Source organism: Astyanax mexicanus, chromosome 18 (genome assembly GCF_023375975.1).
Source record: "Astyanax mexicanus isolate ESR-SI-001 chromosome 18, AstMex3_surface, whole genome shotgun sequence".
Classification (NCBI taxonomy): Eukaryota; Metazoa; Chordata; class Actinopteri; order Characiformes; family Acestrorhamphidae; genus Astyanax; species Astyanax mexicanus.
The window spans coordinates 1,396,483-1,414,479 of NC_064425.1; the positions used below are offsets into that span (position 1 = coordinate 1,396,483).

At 37.1% G+C, this 17,997-nt stretch overlaps 1 protein-coding gene across 3 annotated transcripts in view; it reads right to left on the bottom strand.

Annotated features, from left to right (window-relative positions):
• Positions 1–17,997, bottom strand: part of grik4 (glutamate receptor, ionotropic, kainate 4) — a 1,128,391-nt gene that overhangs the window by 311,637 nt on the left and 798,757 nt on the right. For 2 of the 3 annotated variants that reach the window (XM_049467192.1, XM_049467193.1), the window contains 3 exons: positions 16,594–16,722; positions 15,400–15,518; positions 6,757–7,705 (listed from right to left, as the gene is read on the bottom strand). In XM_049467192.1, coding sequence (XP_049323149.1) covers positions 7,313–7,705; positions 15,400–15,518; positions 16,594–16,722 — 641 coding nt within the window. In that variant the 3' untranslated portion in view covers positions 6,757–7,312. Of the gene's footprint in view, positions 1–6,756; positions 7,706–12,597; positions 15,519–16,593; positions 16,723–17,997 lie in introns of those variants that run through there. The other variant, XR_007425334.1, reaches the window with a different exon arrangement.

A 17,997-nucleotide genomic window follows, 5' to 3' on the forward strand; every position in this document is an offset into this window, starting at 1 on the left:
AGAGACCACTCACTTACAATTGATGAGTTTCTTTGATTTTACCAAATTAAAAACCTCTGGAATATAATCAAGAGGAAGATGGATGATCACAAACCATCAAACCACCAAACTGAACTGCTTGAATTTTTACACCAGGAGTAAAGCAGCATAAAGTTATCCAAAAGCAGTGTGTAAGACTGGTGGAGGAGAACATGATGCCAAGATGCATGAAATTAAAACTGTGATTAAAAACCAGGGTTATTCCACCAAATATTGATTATTTCTGAACTCTTAAAACTTTATGAATATGAACTTGTTTTCTTTGCATTATTTGAGGTCTGAAAGCTCTGCATCTTTTTGTTATTTCAGCCATTTCTCATTTTTTATCATTTTCTGTAAATAAATGCTCTAAATAAGAATATTTTTATTTGTAATTTGGGAGAAATGTTGTCTGTAGTTTATAGAATAAAACAACAATGTTCATTTTACTCAAACATAAACCTATAAATAGCAAAATCAGAGAAACTGATTCAGAAACTGAAGTGATCTCTTCATTTATTCCAGAGCTGTATTTACTAAAAGTATAACTCCAACCCATATCTGTCACCAAAACATTAGCAGCAGATTCTTAAATTCAAGGGTGTTAAATCTTATTAACAAGAGCTGCAGGTTTTAATTCCAGTCAAGCAGAAGCTCATCATCAGTTAAAGACTGTGCCAATTAATAAAAAATGTGGAATTAGGAGTTTAAGAATTTAGTAAAGACAATATTTCTATATAAAACCATGAATACACAAAAAAACACATTTGCATACTAAAAAGATTCTTCAGACTAAAAGAGAATGTGTTTCATCCAGTTCTGTAGAACCTTTTTAAAGAAAGTGTGTGTATAACACCAAAAAAGGCTTCTGTTAATATATCAAGCTTTTAACAATAGAAGAACCCTAGTCTTTTGGTGGTATACAGGTTCTATAAATAAGCATAACGTCACTGTCCATTAAAAATCAACCAAATCTCCAAAATATCAGTTTTAGAGGAGAGAGAAATGAAAGTTAATGTAAAAAGAGTTTATTTCAGGTCATTTTGGAGAACATCTATTGGTCCGTTAATCAAGAAATTAATTTTGATACATTGTACAGGAAAGTTATTTTGTTTGAAGTATATAGTAAACTAAAAATAATGACAAAAATGGAGATACTTGTTTTTTTGATTGGACAGCGACGATAAACTTATTCCTCAATCTGAACAACCTTTTTCTTTTACCATGCAAACAAACAAACATTCAAACAAAAAGAAAAATAAATTAATTAATCTTAAGCATGCAAATGATTTTATTTTTGTTCATTCATGTTTTTATATATAGAACTATTGTCTTAACTAAAAATAAAACCTAAATTTAGGATCCATCTTTAAGAGTATATATTAGGGTTGTGCCATATCGTATCGAACATTTTTATTTAAATATCTTGAATAATATAAAATACCTTGAAATATGGTGTCATATCACCCACCCCTAATTATCACATCAGGGTTCTACTTTTTTACTGTTTTTATCAAAAAAAAAATTCACACTGTTCTCATTTCACATTATATATCTACTAGAGACAGATTATATCTGTCCAGTATCATTTATTTTACTTTAATCCTGGATATATGGAGATATTAGGAGTGCATTATTATTATTATTATTATTATTATTATTATTATTATTATTATTATCATGATATTCTGAATCATTGGCTTCTGTTACCGTATTTTTATCCGTACATTATCTGCTGGCTTTAGCCGCTAACCACTAGCGGTTAGCGGCTAATGCTAATGCTCCAGCCTTAGTGCTGGAGAAATTCATGAATCAGAGGCACATCTATAAAAATGGACCATAAAACAGACCCTAAAACAGACGTTAATTGAAAGTGCGCCTTAAAATACGGTACTGACCAATGCGTACAAAAAAATACCTTTTAATTGAAGCTAAACTGGCTCAGTTTATTATGCTTAATCTTTTTTTTATAATAACCATAACCAACTTAAAGAACTGACTGTTTACTCGCTGTCTTAACTGTAAGATCACTTAATATTATTCATGCCACATCACTGGTTTTAATGTTATGGCTGAAAATGTGTGTGAATTTGGCACAAATGCAAATTAAATAATTTATTTTGGACATTTGGTATCATCTCTTTATCTTACTGTGTGTTTTACTCCCCCCTGATAGAAGACTCTCTATATCTCAACATCTCACCATCTTACATAACAGCTCAGGAAAATAATTCTTCATTGTTAAAAATCTATATTTAAGCAAATTAACGTTGAGAAAGAGAAAACCTGAATAAATCCGGCCCCTTTTTTATTCTTATGATCCTATTAAAAGCTTCATTTTGGAGAACACTCGGCGCTTAATTAAGGTCTTGTTCTTTGTTCAGTAAAGCCCAAATTAATCAGAATGAGCACTTCAGACTGCATTAAGCTTTCATTTATTATGTATTTGTTCATAATTGGAGGTCAGTTATGTAAAAACGTAGTGATAATACACAATAAACACTGTGTTAGAACCTTGTTATGTAAATTAATGAGCATTATGTAATCATTTTTTTATGTTTACATGTTATTAGTGCAGAATTGGCATTATTTTATTGGTATAAGATTGTGGCCACAGGGGTTTAATAGTGCATTTAATACTTTTTTTTTTAAGTCAATCTGCATTAATTTGCATTATCTTAAGTAAAGATCACAATCAGGCAAGCTTTGAATATTTATAGAATAAAATTGAAGGATTTTTCATTTAAAACATAAGAAATGTAACATCGCCATTTATACACTAATATAATGTAAAATTTACATAATTGCTAAATTATTACTGCTCGATAATTTCTCCATAATTTATCAAATATGACTAGTGTTTTGTCTTATCGCCAAGAGTATCGTTATCACGAAAATACCACAATATTATTTTAGGGCCATATATCGCCCACCCCCTAGCTTCCAAGAACATCAAGATCATTTGTTTATAATATCGCCCAACCCTACAACAGAGGGACTTTTATTTGTTTTTTATTAATACGCTTACAATGTGTTTCTCCAGGGCTGTTGAGTTATTAAAGAAATAGTCTCTTTTAATACTAAAATATGTTAAATAATAATAATAAAAAACATTACTTTTTCTTTTTAGGCTCAAAGTAAATGTTGTATGATGTTATAACTTTTCACTAAATTAATTGTTTAACTCATTTTCATTTTGTTGCAGTGTTGTAGTGTATTCCTGAAATATATATATATATATATTTATTTATTCAGTGTTTTAATTCATTTTAGCAAAAGTATCGTTATTGCGAAAATACCATGACATATCGTGGCCCACCCCTATTTTGAGGTCTGTTATTTGTTTTTATATATATATATATATATATATATATATATATATATAAATAAATATATATATTTATATATATATTTATCGTCACTGTCCAATGAAAAACAAGTATCTCGATTTTTGTTGATTTTTAGTTTAGTACATGATTTAAACAAACAAACCGTCCTTTACACTGTGCCAAGATTTTTTGGTGAACGGACCAATAGAAATACTTAAAAATGACCTGAAATAAACTATTTTTACATTGAAAGTTTAGAAGGTTTAATCTCTCTCCTGTAAAGCAACTGTTTGGAGATACTTGTTTTTCATTGGACAGCGACGAAATATATATGTATATATATATATATATATATATATATATATATATACACACACACATATATACATATATATGTATATATATATATATACATATATACGTATATGTGTATATATATATATATATATATATACACACATATATATATATATATATATATATATATATATATATATATATATATATATATATATATATATATATATATATATATATATGTATATCTATAGTATCAGCCTATAAATGCTTGTACAATAGTATAATAGAGTTTCAGCTTCATAATAGCCCCTAATTTCGTCTTTTCTGAACAAAGAGCAACCCCTTAGTTTATCTCAAATAAATGTTCCTCAAAATAAAGCCTTACAGTCACTCAGATAGTTGGGATGATCTTCGGCGGCTGTGGAAACCTGTGAGTTTAGCAGCATGACAAGCTTTCCAATACCTGTTGAGGTCCTGAGGGATGCCATGTCCTCTCCTTACGACTACTCTAACCATTTTTGTGCTACTTAAAATAACAATGTTGTCACAATTGTTCCCATTACACTGTACAACTCTGGAAATAAAATAAGAGAGTACTTAAAAATTATGAGTTTCTTTGATTTTACCAAATTGAAAACCTCTGGAATATAATCAAGAGGAAGATGGATGATCACAAACCATCAAACCACCAAACTGAACTGCTTGAATTTTTACACCAGGAGTAAAGCAGCATAAAGTTATCCAAAAGCAGTGTGTAAGACTGGTGGAGGAGAAACAAATGTGATTAAAAAACAGGGTTATTCCACCAAATATTGATTATTTCTGAACTCTTAAAACTTTATGAATATGAACTTGTTTTCTTTGCATTATTTGAGGTCTGAAAGCTCTGCATCTTTTTTTTTTTGTTATTTCAGCCATTTCTCATTTTCTGTAAATAAATGCTCTAAATGACAATATTTTTATTTGTAATTTGGGAGAAATGTTGTCTGTAGTTTATAGAATAAAACAACAATGTTCATTTTACTCAAATATAAACCTATAAATAACGAAATCAGAGAAACTGATTCAGAAACTGAAGTGCTCTCTTTTTCCAGAGCTGTATATTCTGTATATGTGTATGTCTTAAGCTTATAGACCCATTTTATGTGCAAATCCTGCTAATGGTTGATGAACAATGTACAGTATCTCCCCTGTTGGAGACTCAATGTTGAACTTCAGGCTGTAAAACTGCGAAACTGAAAGGTTCTAACTAGAAACAGCAGCTTAAATGATGATGTTCTGATGGAAAGACATCAGAAAATAACTGAAATGAACATGTTTTACTGGTTTACACTTAACCATCTTAAACAAATGCTACTAATATTGACTGATACCAGCAAATATATATCGTCAGAAGTTATTTTCCAGGTAGAACCTTTCATTCTGCAGTTTAAAGAAGAACTAAACAGTGTAAGTTTGACTTTTGTTGTATTTAAACATGATAAAGAGTACTAACTTCTGTTGAATAGCCCACCTCCACTCTCCAGCAGCTTTCCGAGATCCAGCAATTTTGTGCTTTTTGCTCAGCACTCTATACAATAAACGTTTCATGGCATATTTTGCCTCGATAAATCGCTTTTTACACCGTTATCCAGCCTCAAAGTACACAGCAAATTTCTGGAGTTAAAAAATGTGGAGTTTAACAAAACTGTTTGAAAGTGTTAAACTGTGTGAGTTTATTCTCCAACTTAAACTACAAGTTGAGTTGAGGGAAACTCTTTGGTGGTGTAGAGTTTCAGTTTATTTCAGAGTTTATTGTAAGCTGTTGAGGAGCGTGACTGAACTCTCTAAGGGCGTGTCCCCCAATTCCAGCTCACCATCAGTGTGTAGTCTCGCCCACCAGGCCTTCTTTTCATGGGGTATTCCATTATATTTTGCTTAGCTGACGTGTTGTTGGCTATAAGAGCAAGTTACCTCTATCTTCCGCAGCACTGTAAATTGTGATAAAGTGCTGGTAATGCCCTGAGAACTGCAATGCAGGATTAAAGTTCCCATGCAATTAAAAAAATAACACTGGCGTACATTTGTTGAGGATGAAATTATTATTGTAATCAGTAATAATTATTTTTGTTGTCATTTTTACTCCTAAATGTTCCAGGGTTTAAAAATATTAGTTTAATACCACACATTTTGCATAATTTTATATAAATATAAATTTAAATTTTAGAAGTGCACAAGAAGTTTATTTAAAAAAACACTATTTACAACCCGTAGCGCTAGCTTCAGCTCCTTTTTCCGTCATTACTGAACTGATAATAACAGACATATACATATAAATACATAGACACCACATAGCCTGCCTCCTGGCATAGCAGCAGGCCCCCAGTGCATTAATTTACACTGAGGAAGGTGTTTAATACACCTATAATAATCACAACTCTACCAATTTATTCCCAATGTTTCACACGGTTTGGTTTGTTATACCTGTCATTATCAGTACAGTGATGGTGGCGCCCGGAGCTACAAAGAATCGCTATGGGATATGAACAGCGTTTTTTATTAAGCTTCTTCTGCACTTTTTAAGTTATTAATGCCTCGTTTTAAATGTCAGGGCTCTCCAGATTCTAGCAAGGAGGTGTGGAGCTACTTTGAGCTGGATAACGGTGTAAAAAGCGATTTATTTGCAGGATAGGTTCAAGTAGATGCCCCTAAGTGCCTGTTGTAAAGAGTTCTGAACAAAAAGCTCAAATTTGCTGGATCTCGGAAAGCTGCAGGAGAGCTGAGGGGGGCCATTCAACAAAGGAAAGAACTCTTTATCATAATTTTCTCCTTTAACGTCAAGCTCGAACAACCAAACCAAGACATCTTCCACATCTTCCAGCACAAACCGAAGCCACTATAATTATAATTGACTCATTCACTGATGATTTTTGGAAACTGCAGGGCGAGATATCAGACCAGGGGATCAAAAGATCCAAAGAATTGATCTCTTGCACTCTCTCTTTCATTCACCGACACCGAAAACCTTCCCACATGCACATCAAACCTCCGGGAAATCTCCAGGAATCTTTTAAAATCTTCTCTTTTTTTCTTTTTATAATAGAATATCACTATAATTAAAAACAGACCATTGTGGGTTTGTGTATGGGTTCTCTTTGTTGTCATATCCTCAAGGCCATGATGCTGGAACAGCACGAAAAAAATCTATACAAAGTTTGGCATTTTGGCACTTAAAAAAAAGGGTTTCTGAAACACGATGGTGTGAGAAGTCTCCTCCTCCTCCTCCTCCACTGCTGCTGCGGCTGCTGCTGCTGCTGGTCCAGGGAAATAAGGAAAGAAGGACTAATTGTGAAGGAGTTGTTAGTTAATAGCCATTATATAATATACTGGAGTCACAACCGAAGAAGGAATAATTTAAAAATGAAATCAACAGCACGGAAAAAGAGGGGGAAAATAAAAATACTGCATAGTACAAAAGCCCGTCTAATCGTCTGCTCCGAAAATTTCAATTCAGAGATACAGAGCTCTTCTGGAGAAAGGTTATGATACAAATACGAACAAATCCGATGCGTAGAGTCTATCCGAGTCTGTTCTATCCTCGGCTCTGCGGTTTGTGTAAGTACCACACGTCCTGCCAAACGTCCTGCCACCTGCCACTGCTGAACGCGAGGGCGTCCAGCGTCCGGTTATTCAGGTTCACTGCTGTTGGTGGTCTTCTCCCACTCCATGCTGTCCTCGCTGTGCGTGGGCGAGCCCCCCGGTGGACCCGCCGGTCGCACGCGCAGCCCCTGGAAGCGCCGGCACTCCGGGCAGATGCGGATGTGGCTGCAGCCGCGCGCCGCCAGGGCCGCCTCCTGCACCAGTCTGTGGGGGAGGGGCTCGGGCAGGCCGGTGCCCGTGCACAGCTTGCCGTTGCTCAGGCTGGCGGCGGTGGCGGCGGCTCGCGCCCGGCGCTCCTCCAGGGCCAGGGGCCGCGGTCGCAGGGCCGACGATCCTCCGCGCCGCCGCCGCAGCTGCAGACTGTCCCGACACAACACGATGCCCTGCAGCTCCCGCAGCATCTCCTCACACACCGACAGCTGAGAAACGTGCAGACAGGAGGAGACAGAGAGGAAAAGAGAGAGAAAGAGAAAAAAGAGAGAGAAAAAAAAAGAGAAGCCAGGGAGTCTCACTGATACACCGATACACACTGCAGTGTTAAACACTGTTTAAAAGAACAGAACAGCAGCTATGAGGAGCCTGAGTTACTGACATACAGTACTCATACTGTCCATGAAGCATGAAGTTTACCGTATTTTTCGTACTATAAGGCTATAATAACTAAAAACACTTTAATTTTAACAAAAATCATCAGAGCTCCTTATAATCCGGTGCTCCTTATGTATGAATTCTATCAGTCAGGTATTAAGGAGCAGTAAAGCCACTCTGAACACTGAAGTACAGAGAATTTTCCAACGGAAATGAAATCTAGAGATTTACTGAAGGGAGTATTGGACGCAAATGCGAGTCATTTAAAAACTTATCAACAACAAAACCCGGATACAAAACAACTGCATACAAAGAAACAAAGAAACACAGAAACTACCTGACTGATGTGATGAACGCACAAGAACCGACAACTAGACACAGACACAAAAGGGCTATATATTGTTGCTGTCCAATGAAAATGAAGTATCCAAACACAAAAACTGTCCCTTACACTGTGTCAAAAATTTTGATAAATGGACCAATGGAAATTCTCCAAAATTACCAGAAACAAACTCTATTCACATTGACTTTCATTCAAAGTTAACAAGGTTTTATTTGTTTCCTGCACAGCAATGATATGTACGTAAGGAGACAGGAAACAGGAAACACCTGGGGGCAAGTAACGAGAGGGCGGAGCTACAGATAGTCACGAGGGGAACACATGGCCATGTGCATGGGACAATGTTAAATAAACATGAAAAAATACCAGAAAAGACAGGAAACAGGGCGAGAACATGACAGTTAAGAGTTCAACACTGGGCCACAAGAAATGTAGGGCTTTTCTTTTTTTTATATAAATGTATTTATATTTTTATTTCAATTTAGCTCGGCCACTTTTCCCACCCATTCAGCTGCTACTCAGCTATATAACCTCCTAAGGATTTAGAAAACTAGCACATGCCTCCTTCAATACATGTGAAGTCAGACTCCGCCTCTTTTTTTTAAAACTGCTGCTGATGCTGTAGCATTGCCGAGTAGCATAACAGCGCTAACGCTCGGAGGAAAGCGCAGCGACTCTGCGGTTCTGATACATCAGCTCACAGATGCAGCCTTGTGCTGATCCACATCACCCTAGGAGTGATGAGGGGAAAGAGAGAGCACCATCTACTGTACTGTACCCACCCAGAGAGAGCAAGAGTGAGCCAACTGTGTGTGCTCTCTCGGGGCTCCGGCAGCTGATGGCAAGCTGCATGAACAGGATTCGAGACACTCGCAGCCCATGTAGAGCTTTTCCGAGGTGTGTGTAGTGAATGAAACACTAGAATGCAGGAGATGCTGCCTGATCCTGTGAGGATTTTTTGAGAACTGTAATAATTTAGAAAGAGAACTTTGTACAAAGCGGCTGCAACAGTGACAGGAAGTGAAGGAACAAGTTTCAGAAGAGGAAAGTAGGTCAGATTGTGGAGTAGAGAGAGTGTTTGAATGTCTGAGAGCTGAAGGATTCATATGGGCTGCTGGAATTTAGCCTAAACAGGTAAACAGGTGGTGTCTTCAAGATGGCCTAGTTTCTTGTGTGTAAAAAAAATGAGTTGTGAGAGTTGTAAGAGATCAGAAAAGCAGAAAAGGTTACCTTTAGTTCAGGTTAATTTACAGAAGTTATCCCTCAGGGCTTGATGAAGGCATTGGCATGTCAAACTGTGTCTAAGTTGATGTTTCTAGATGTTTCTATGAATATCTTTGTGAAACAACAGCATTGTTAAGAAACTTTACTTATGTTTATTGCTGTGTTTTTAAAGGTGTCCTTCCGCTAAAATCCTCTTTTTCTTGTTAAAATCATTTTAAACTCCTAGTCTCTAGCCACCTTCAGACAGCCTGTCACTATTTTAGCTCATTTTAGTTTTTTAAAAAACATTTTTTATGATCTTTGGTAGGTTTTAGGTTCCTTTCTTTGTTTAGTTACATTTTAGTTCTTAAATGTCGGTTTGTTTTATCTTTTTTTTTTACATTTCTTTTTAGGTGTGCTCTCACTTTGGCACGTTGGTATCTTAACAGCGTGGTGCTTTTGTGCTCACACAGCACACCTTTATAGCTATGTAAAGTATGGATGTTGTGACTATTGACTGGTTTCAGGGTTTAAATCGGTCAGTGGCGCACCTGTGTTTTTGAGATACAAACACACTTCACTTTTAGACAGACCACCACACCCATCAGAATAGCTTTATTCCTGAACTCTAACGCTACTCTATTGGTGTGGGTGCAAGACGTGAAAATAGAATGTTAACGAGGTGTAAGGTAGCAAAGAGCATAGCGACGCACCTTGCACAAGGTGTACGATAGGGCACAGTGTCATAAACCACATATTTTGGTCTATTTAAAGTTATAAAATTACTAATTACAGTGGTTGTGTGGTTATTTAGGCTGCTAGTGAATCCAGCTCCAAACTAGCTTTAACAGCGGGTAACGCTTGACTGTTGTCAGGGTTTAAATCAGTCAGTGGCGCACTTGTGAGTTACACTCCCAGATTGAAACAGGCCAGAAGTTTTTGAGCAGAAAATAAAGTAAACCAATCAGCGTATCATTTGCCATTCCCTTTAAGAGCCAGATGTGCTTTGACTTTGCAGTGTTGGTATCTTAACAGTGGGTAACGACTGACTGTTGTCAGGGTTTAAATCAGTCAGTGGCGCACTTGTAAGTTCCACGCCAAGATAGAAACAGGCTTTTTAATAGAGTGTTTACGGGTGAAAGATAGCAGAGAGCATCATGACACACCTTGCTCAGGGTGTACGATAGGGCCTTATGTCAAACATTGTCATAAACCACCTATTTTGGTCTATTTAAAGTTATACAACGAATAATTACAGAGGTTGTGTGATTATTAAGGCTGCTAGCGAATCAAGCTCAAGATTAGCTTTAGCTGGTAACTGGTTTTAGATGGTCTAAGCTGGTCTTTAATGGTCAAGTTGGCCAAAAAAAAATAATTACGACTTTCTCATGCAATGTTTTGTCCATTCAGCTACATCTGGAAAAAAGAAAAAAGTATGGAAAATTGACTTTTTGCTCGATTCTCACTGAATCTGCAGTTATAGGTGGGAGGTTTCAGTGCTAATCTCAGTTTACTCTACTAATTGCTTCTCATCCGCAGTACTTTTTTACACCGATGGACACACCGCCTGCTCTCTCAGCCATGCCAGCTCCAAGGCAGACCTTGAATACTGAATAACCACATATATAAATTCCTTTCACACCCACACACACTCAACACACAATACAGAAAGAAAGCTGCAAGCAAACGCAGTACAAAAACAATAAAAACACATATACAACATACCGTATTTTTCGGACTATAAGGCGCACCGTATTATAAGACGCACTATCAAAGAACGCCTATTTTCTGCTATTTTTCCATACATAGGGCGCATCACATTATAAGGCGCGTTAAGTGACACTAGAAAGGGTGCCTATGTCAAAGTGAACAGGGGTTTTCCCTTCCCCCACCGGGGGTGGTCGCTTGCCGGTGGAGCGTCTCAGTATACAAATCTAGCTCTTTCAAAGTCAAACGAGTGCTGGATATTAATCTACACAGATTCCTCTCCTGAAAACTGTTTATTTGGGTGAGTAACGTGCTTCAGTTTATTTACAGTAAGCTTAGATTTCCAGATGTCCACTAAGGCTTGCTGCACCAGTGTTAGCATAGCTATCCGCTAGCACGCTAGCTAGTCACCTAAACTAATAAAGTTAACCCAAACTTAAACGACAGCGTTACACTGAGTAATCCTGCGTGTTCTGGTAAGACAGTGAGATATTAGCTAGCGATTCGTCCCCCGTAGCTTGTTTTAACACGGTAAACAAGCAGATTACAGGCTGATAAAACTCACCTCTGAGAGAGTTAGCGCTTAGCATCTAGCTAATGCTAGCCAGGCAAAACAGCACAGACTTACAGGATAACTCACCTCTGAACGGTGAACGCTTAGCGATTAGCATCTAACTCTAATAATACTGCTCCAGCAGTATTAAAAGTGCTAAATTTAGAAAATACTGATCTCTGAACAGTGAAAAAGCTAGCTAGCTAAGCGGTTAGCATCTAGCTAATGCTATTGCTGCTCCAGCCTCGGAGCGGCACGGCTCTGCACGGAGTGTGTGTTTACTGCTCCTTACACCTGACGGGTAAAATTTAGATAATACTGATCTCTGAACAGTGAATAAGCTAGCTAATGCTATTGCTGCTCCAGCCTCGGAGCTGCACGGCTCTGGACTCTGTATAGCACTGAAACTCTCTATAACGCTGCACGGAGTGTGTGTTTACTGCTCCTTACAACCTGACGAGTAAAATTTAGATAATACTGATCTCAGTGAATAAGCTAGCTAGCTTAGCGGTTAGCATCTAGCTAATGCTATTGCTGCTCCAGCCTCGGAGCTGCACGGCTCTGGACTCTGTATAGCACTGAAACTCTCTATAACGCTGCACGGAGTGTGTGTTTACTGCTCCTTACAACCTGACGAGTAAAATCCATACAAAAGGTGCACCGTATTATAAGACGCACTGTCAATTTTTGTGAAAATTAAAAGTTTTTAAGTGCGCCTTATAGTCCGAAAAATACGGTATACATATATATGTACCACATTCATAACAGCCTGAAAGCACTGAAAGCCATCATGCAGTAATATGCTGTATGTTTATTATATTAAATGTTGCTGAAAAGATACAGTAACATATACAGATCTGGAGAAAAATAAGAGAGCACTTAAAAAGTATGATTTTCTTTGATTTTACCAAATTAAAAACCTCTGGAATATAATCAAGAGGAAGATGGATGATCACAAGCCATCAAACCACCAAACTGAACTGCTTGAATTTTTGCACCAGGAGTAAAGCAGTATAAAGTTATCCAAAAGCAGTGTGTAAGACTGGTGGAGGAGAACATGATGCCAAGATTTATTCCACCAAATATTGATTTCTGAACTCTTAAAACTTTATGAATATGAACTGGTTTTCTTTGCATTATTTGAGGTCTGAAAGTTCTGCATCTTTTTGTTATTTCAGTCATTTCTCATTTTCTGTAAATAAATGCTCTAAATGAGAATATTTTTATTTGGAATTTGGGAGAAATGTTGTCTGTAGTTTATAGAATAAAACAACAATGTTCATTTTACTCAAACATAAACCTATAAATAGCAAAATCAGAGAAACTGATTCAGAAACTGAAGTGCGACCTTCATTTTTTCCAGAGCTATATGTACTCTGTTTTTAATTTCTTGAAGGAGGCTCTTAAAGTAACTGTAGATATTATTCAATAGATAGTGAAATATCTAGGTTATCTGGAGTGTTTCGAACTTGAAAAGATGTTGTGAATGAGTGTTTTTTCCTCACCAAGTAAATCAATCCTTTGGAATGATTTATATCAAACCAAAATTACAAAATGCAATGGACTGCTGTGGACTCTGAACTTTAAAACAAAGACTCCAATTCCCAGCATGCTCTCTTACCGGACTTCCCTAACTCTGCTGATCATGTAACACTACAGTGTTCACACTCTCCGAGCTTCTGATTGCACGCACCTGTTCTGTCCTGTATATATACCCCTTTGTTTTCTTTGTCCATCGCTGGATATTGAATCTACCCTATCTATTACTATTGTTGCCGACTTGTTTTTTTGTTTTTTGACTACTTTTTTGCCATAGCCCCTTCTATCGATTGTTTATCATTGCCGAACCTTATTATATATATTTTTTAATTAAGTCCACTCTTCATGTCTAGACCTTTACCTTTTGGATTTCCCCATCATCTACTCTGTATCCTGCTCTCTCTGGTATGTTATTTACAATTACTGTCATTTTGATACTGACCCTGCCTGTCTCTGACTACTCCTATAAGTCTAACACCTTTGTTAATACATTTTTGATTGGTTTCTGCGAATGTCTGTCCTTGGTTTGGCTCTAATGACAAAATGTCTCACTTTCAAAACACTTATAGACCTTTAAAATATCGTAGAAACACCAGCTGTTAAATATGTGTAGGTATGCTGAGTCAGGAAATACCTAAAAATTGAGTTTTAACAAAAAGGGGCGTATAATTAGTTCTTTATCCACTGTTAACTGAATTAATTCAGATGCAGCAGACAGATGGTAACAGAACGGACCGGCAGGAGCCCGCAGTCTGACACTCAGCCGATGTTTCCCCTCACATATGTTCAAACGTATGCTAACAAAAGCACATCAGCACATGGTGTCTACCCTTGACACACAATAAAAAAATATATATATATTTATCACTTAGCCCCTTTTATGCATATACACCCCCCCCCCACAAAGAAGTCACACGTCCTGCGGTTCTACTGAGAAAACTCTGAAGGTTTATTTAGCAAAAAGCAAAATCACAGTGTTTTCTTAAAAACAATCTAATCCAATCTAATACAAGAAACACACAATAATACAAAAAAAAAAAGATATACTACATTAGTGCCATATTTTTCGCACTATAAGGAGCACTTAAAAAAATACTTCAATTTTCCTTAAAAAAATCGTCAATACATCTTATGTATGAATTTTAGCAGTCAGGTAATAGGGACCAGAAAAGCTACTCCACTGAAATACAGTGTTGTACAGTAGCATTAGCCGCTAACTCTAACTCTAAGCACTGACTGTTTGCCCATTCATAGGTGATTATTATATCGACCCTGCTGTATAGCCTGTTGCTAACCCTAGCTAGCACTGCTGGAGCAGCATTAGCATTACCCGCTAGCGGTTAGCCACTAATGCTAATGCTCCAGTAAACTCCAGCAATTTACTGTAATTAAAAACAGAAGTGACTTACTCACCCAAATAAACTGTTTGCATGTGTCTTCAAACGTATATGTAAACCATAATAATTGAAGAGTATACTTTGCTTATGTAATTTAATAAAGATTATCTAATTTTTATATTTATTTCAATACAACACCTTGGATGAATTAGAATTACACTGATAGAACAACTCTGTTATGTGAAAAAAAGTATCTAGCAGCGTTCATACCAATGTTTTAATCAATACAGTTTCATGATTTTTCAGGCGTTCAAGCCAAATTTTCATGACCATATGATTTTTAAAACATCAGTGCAGACATAGACAATAAAACCAAAAATCAACTAAAACTATAATCAAAATTAATTATAAATGATTATTCTCACCAAAATAAATCTGTGTGGATTAACATCCAGCGCTTGTTGAAAATGTTTTTTTCTTTAGAATTACAGTTTTGTTTACTTAACTTGGCTTAGCTTTATAGGTCTCGCCACCCCTGTTCCTTACTAGTGTCACATAAAATGTGCCTTACAATCCAGTGCACCTTATAGTGCGAAAAATACAGTTAAAAGTTAAACTGAACTCTATAAAGGTAGCAATGAACCCCTGAGTACTACCTGTAGAGCAGGTACAGGCCAGTGGAGACCCGTGGACTCAGTGCACCTGTGTGAGGTAAGCTCTGTGGTGTTTGTGCTGTAAGGCTGGAGGGCCGGGTGGGGCTGGACATGGGGAAAGGGCTCAGGAGGAAAGGCTCGTGGGCGGGGAGAAGGACATAAAGCAGAGGCAGGTAAAATAGTCCTCTCTCACCTCTGTTCCTGGAGTCTGACGCAGCATCCATACAAACTCCAGCACAGCCATGAAGATAGCTACTAACAGACCACACACCAGCACCACGAAGATCCCACCGATGTTCTCCATGCCGAGACCTGCATATACAAACACATATAAAAACAACGTAAAATTACATATTACAAAATTACATCCGCTGAGAGCGATTTTTAAAGCCACATGCTAATGATACTGGCTAAACATGATGCCTGAAGCTGTCAATCTGCCTGCTTCTGAAGCCTCTCAGCAAAAAGACTCCGTTTCCCAGCAGCCTCAGCCTCTAAACTACACTGACACTGAGTCACGTGTCTCTTAAGCGCTCTGCATCACCAAGCTACTGACTGATTGCTAATCATTTCCACCTGTTCTTGTCTGTATAAATAGTCCCTAGTAGTAAAATTTATTTATTTTTTCAACTGCAATACATATGCTGCCTCTGAATACACCTAAAATACCCTCATTAGCCATGCTTATTATTTTTATTTTTATTTATCTTTTTTGTGTGCTAATTGCTCTTTAACTTTTGTTGTTTTTATTTTCTTAATGTATGTTTGATCATGTGTGCAATATGTACAGTACTGTGACACTGCAATTTCCTTCAGGATCATTAAAGTGCTATCTTATCTTATCTTATTAGCATTACCAATTAGCGGTTAGCCGCTAACACTAATGGTTTTGACCTTGCCTGTCCCTCACTACCTCTGTTTGCATAGCCCTGTAAACAAACCTAAATTTTCTAATCAGCGTTTGTCTCCCCGGCTCCTGGTATTCGTCACAATGAAGTATAGAAATAAAAATGTTGTATGTGTATTTAAACTTATACGTAAAGCTTAATAATTAAAGAGTATACTTTGCTTATGTAATTTAACATAAAGATGATCTAATTGTGATTCAATTCAATACCGCACCTTGGTTAAATTAGAATTTATACTAATAGAACAACTCTGTTATGTGAAAAAAGTATCTAGACAGGCTGAGGATTTTATATTCAAAAGTGAAATAAATTAGGAATGAGTGAGAATACAAATATGATCCTTGATCCTTCAAAAGAACAGAATAAAACTATGAGAAGTATGTTCAATGTGTTTAATGAGATATTCTTCACCTTCACCCTTTTACAGATTGTTTCTACAGTATAAACCTCATTTTTATACTGAAAAATAGGAACTGCACCTTTGGCTCGATGGTCCTCCTCTTTCGGACACTTTCCACCATCCCACCACTTTCTTTTGAGGATCTCCAGCCGGTTCTCCTCCTGCAGTCTGAGGATCGCCAGATCAAACTCATCCCGATACACTGAGCCTGAAGAAACAACAACAAACGTGGAGAGAGATAAATCAATAAATCAGAAAGTTTAATCAATCATAGACTCCTGTTTTCCTCACAATGCTTTTACTAAATAGTTTTTGTGGTATGAATTTTGCCATGTCGCATGGAAGCTGAAGAGTGCTGCACTGACCTGCACAATATGAGTGCAGGGCCTCCTGCATTAATGTGGATGCAATTTGGACGTGAATTTTCTCTCCAATTTAGCACAGCCAATTACCCAACCCACTCGTTAGGACTCCCCCTATCACTAGTGATGCTAACATGCTAACACACGCCTCCTCCGATACATGTGAAGTCAGCCACCGCCTCTTTTTGAGCTGCAGCAGCACTGGCGAGTAGCATTACAGCGCTAACACTCGGAGGATAGCGCAGTGACTTGGTTCTGATACATCAGCTCACAGACGCCCTGTGCTGCAGACATCACCCTAGAAGTGATGTGATGAGAAAACGCAATCTACTGTACCCACCCGGAGGGAGCAGGGCCAATTGTGCTCCCTCTGAGCGCCGGCAGCTTAATGGTAAAGCTGCATAAGTGGGGGTTCGAACCTGCAACCTCCTGCTCATAATGGCAGCGTCTTAGACCGCTGGACCACTCAGCGCCCCGTAACAATGAATTTTAACAGTTAGGAAACATGGAACACTACTGCAGATTCACTACAGTATATTTTACGTTTTCCTTGAGACTGGGGGAGTGACGCCTGGCCTATGCGACACATGCTGCTAAATGCGAGTAAATCACTAAAATGTGAAGGGCAAGGGTACTGCAAATTAGGGGTGTATCGCCATGTTGTATCGTACGCGATAATATCACCAACATTTTTGAATATGGTGAACTATATCGATATTATACCCTGAAATATGGTACCATATCACCCACCCCTAATTATCACATCAGGGTTCTACTTTTTTTACTGTTTTTAGTAAAAGAAAAAATCACACTGTTCTCATTTCCCATTATATATCTACTAGAGACAGATTATATCTGTACAGTATCATTTATTTTACTTTAATTCTGGATATATGGAGATATTTGGAGAAATGCATTATTATTATTATTAATATCATGACTAATAATTCTGGATCATTGACTTCTGTTACTGCAAATCTGATAATAAAATTCTTGTATATTTTTTAATATCTCAGTTAGGGGTGTGTCATATCATATTGTATCATATGCCAGTGGTAGGTGATAGGCCTGTGAGGTTGTTTGAACACTATAACAAACGATAATGAAAAAAGATAAAAATA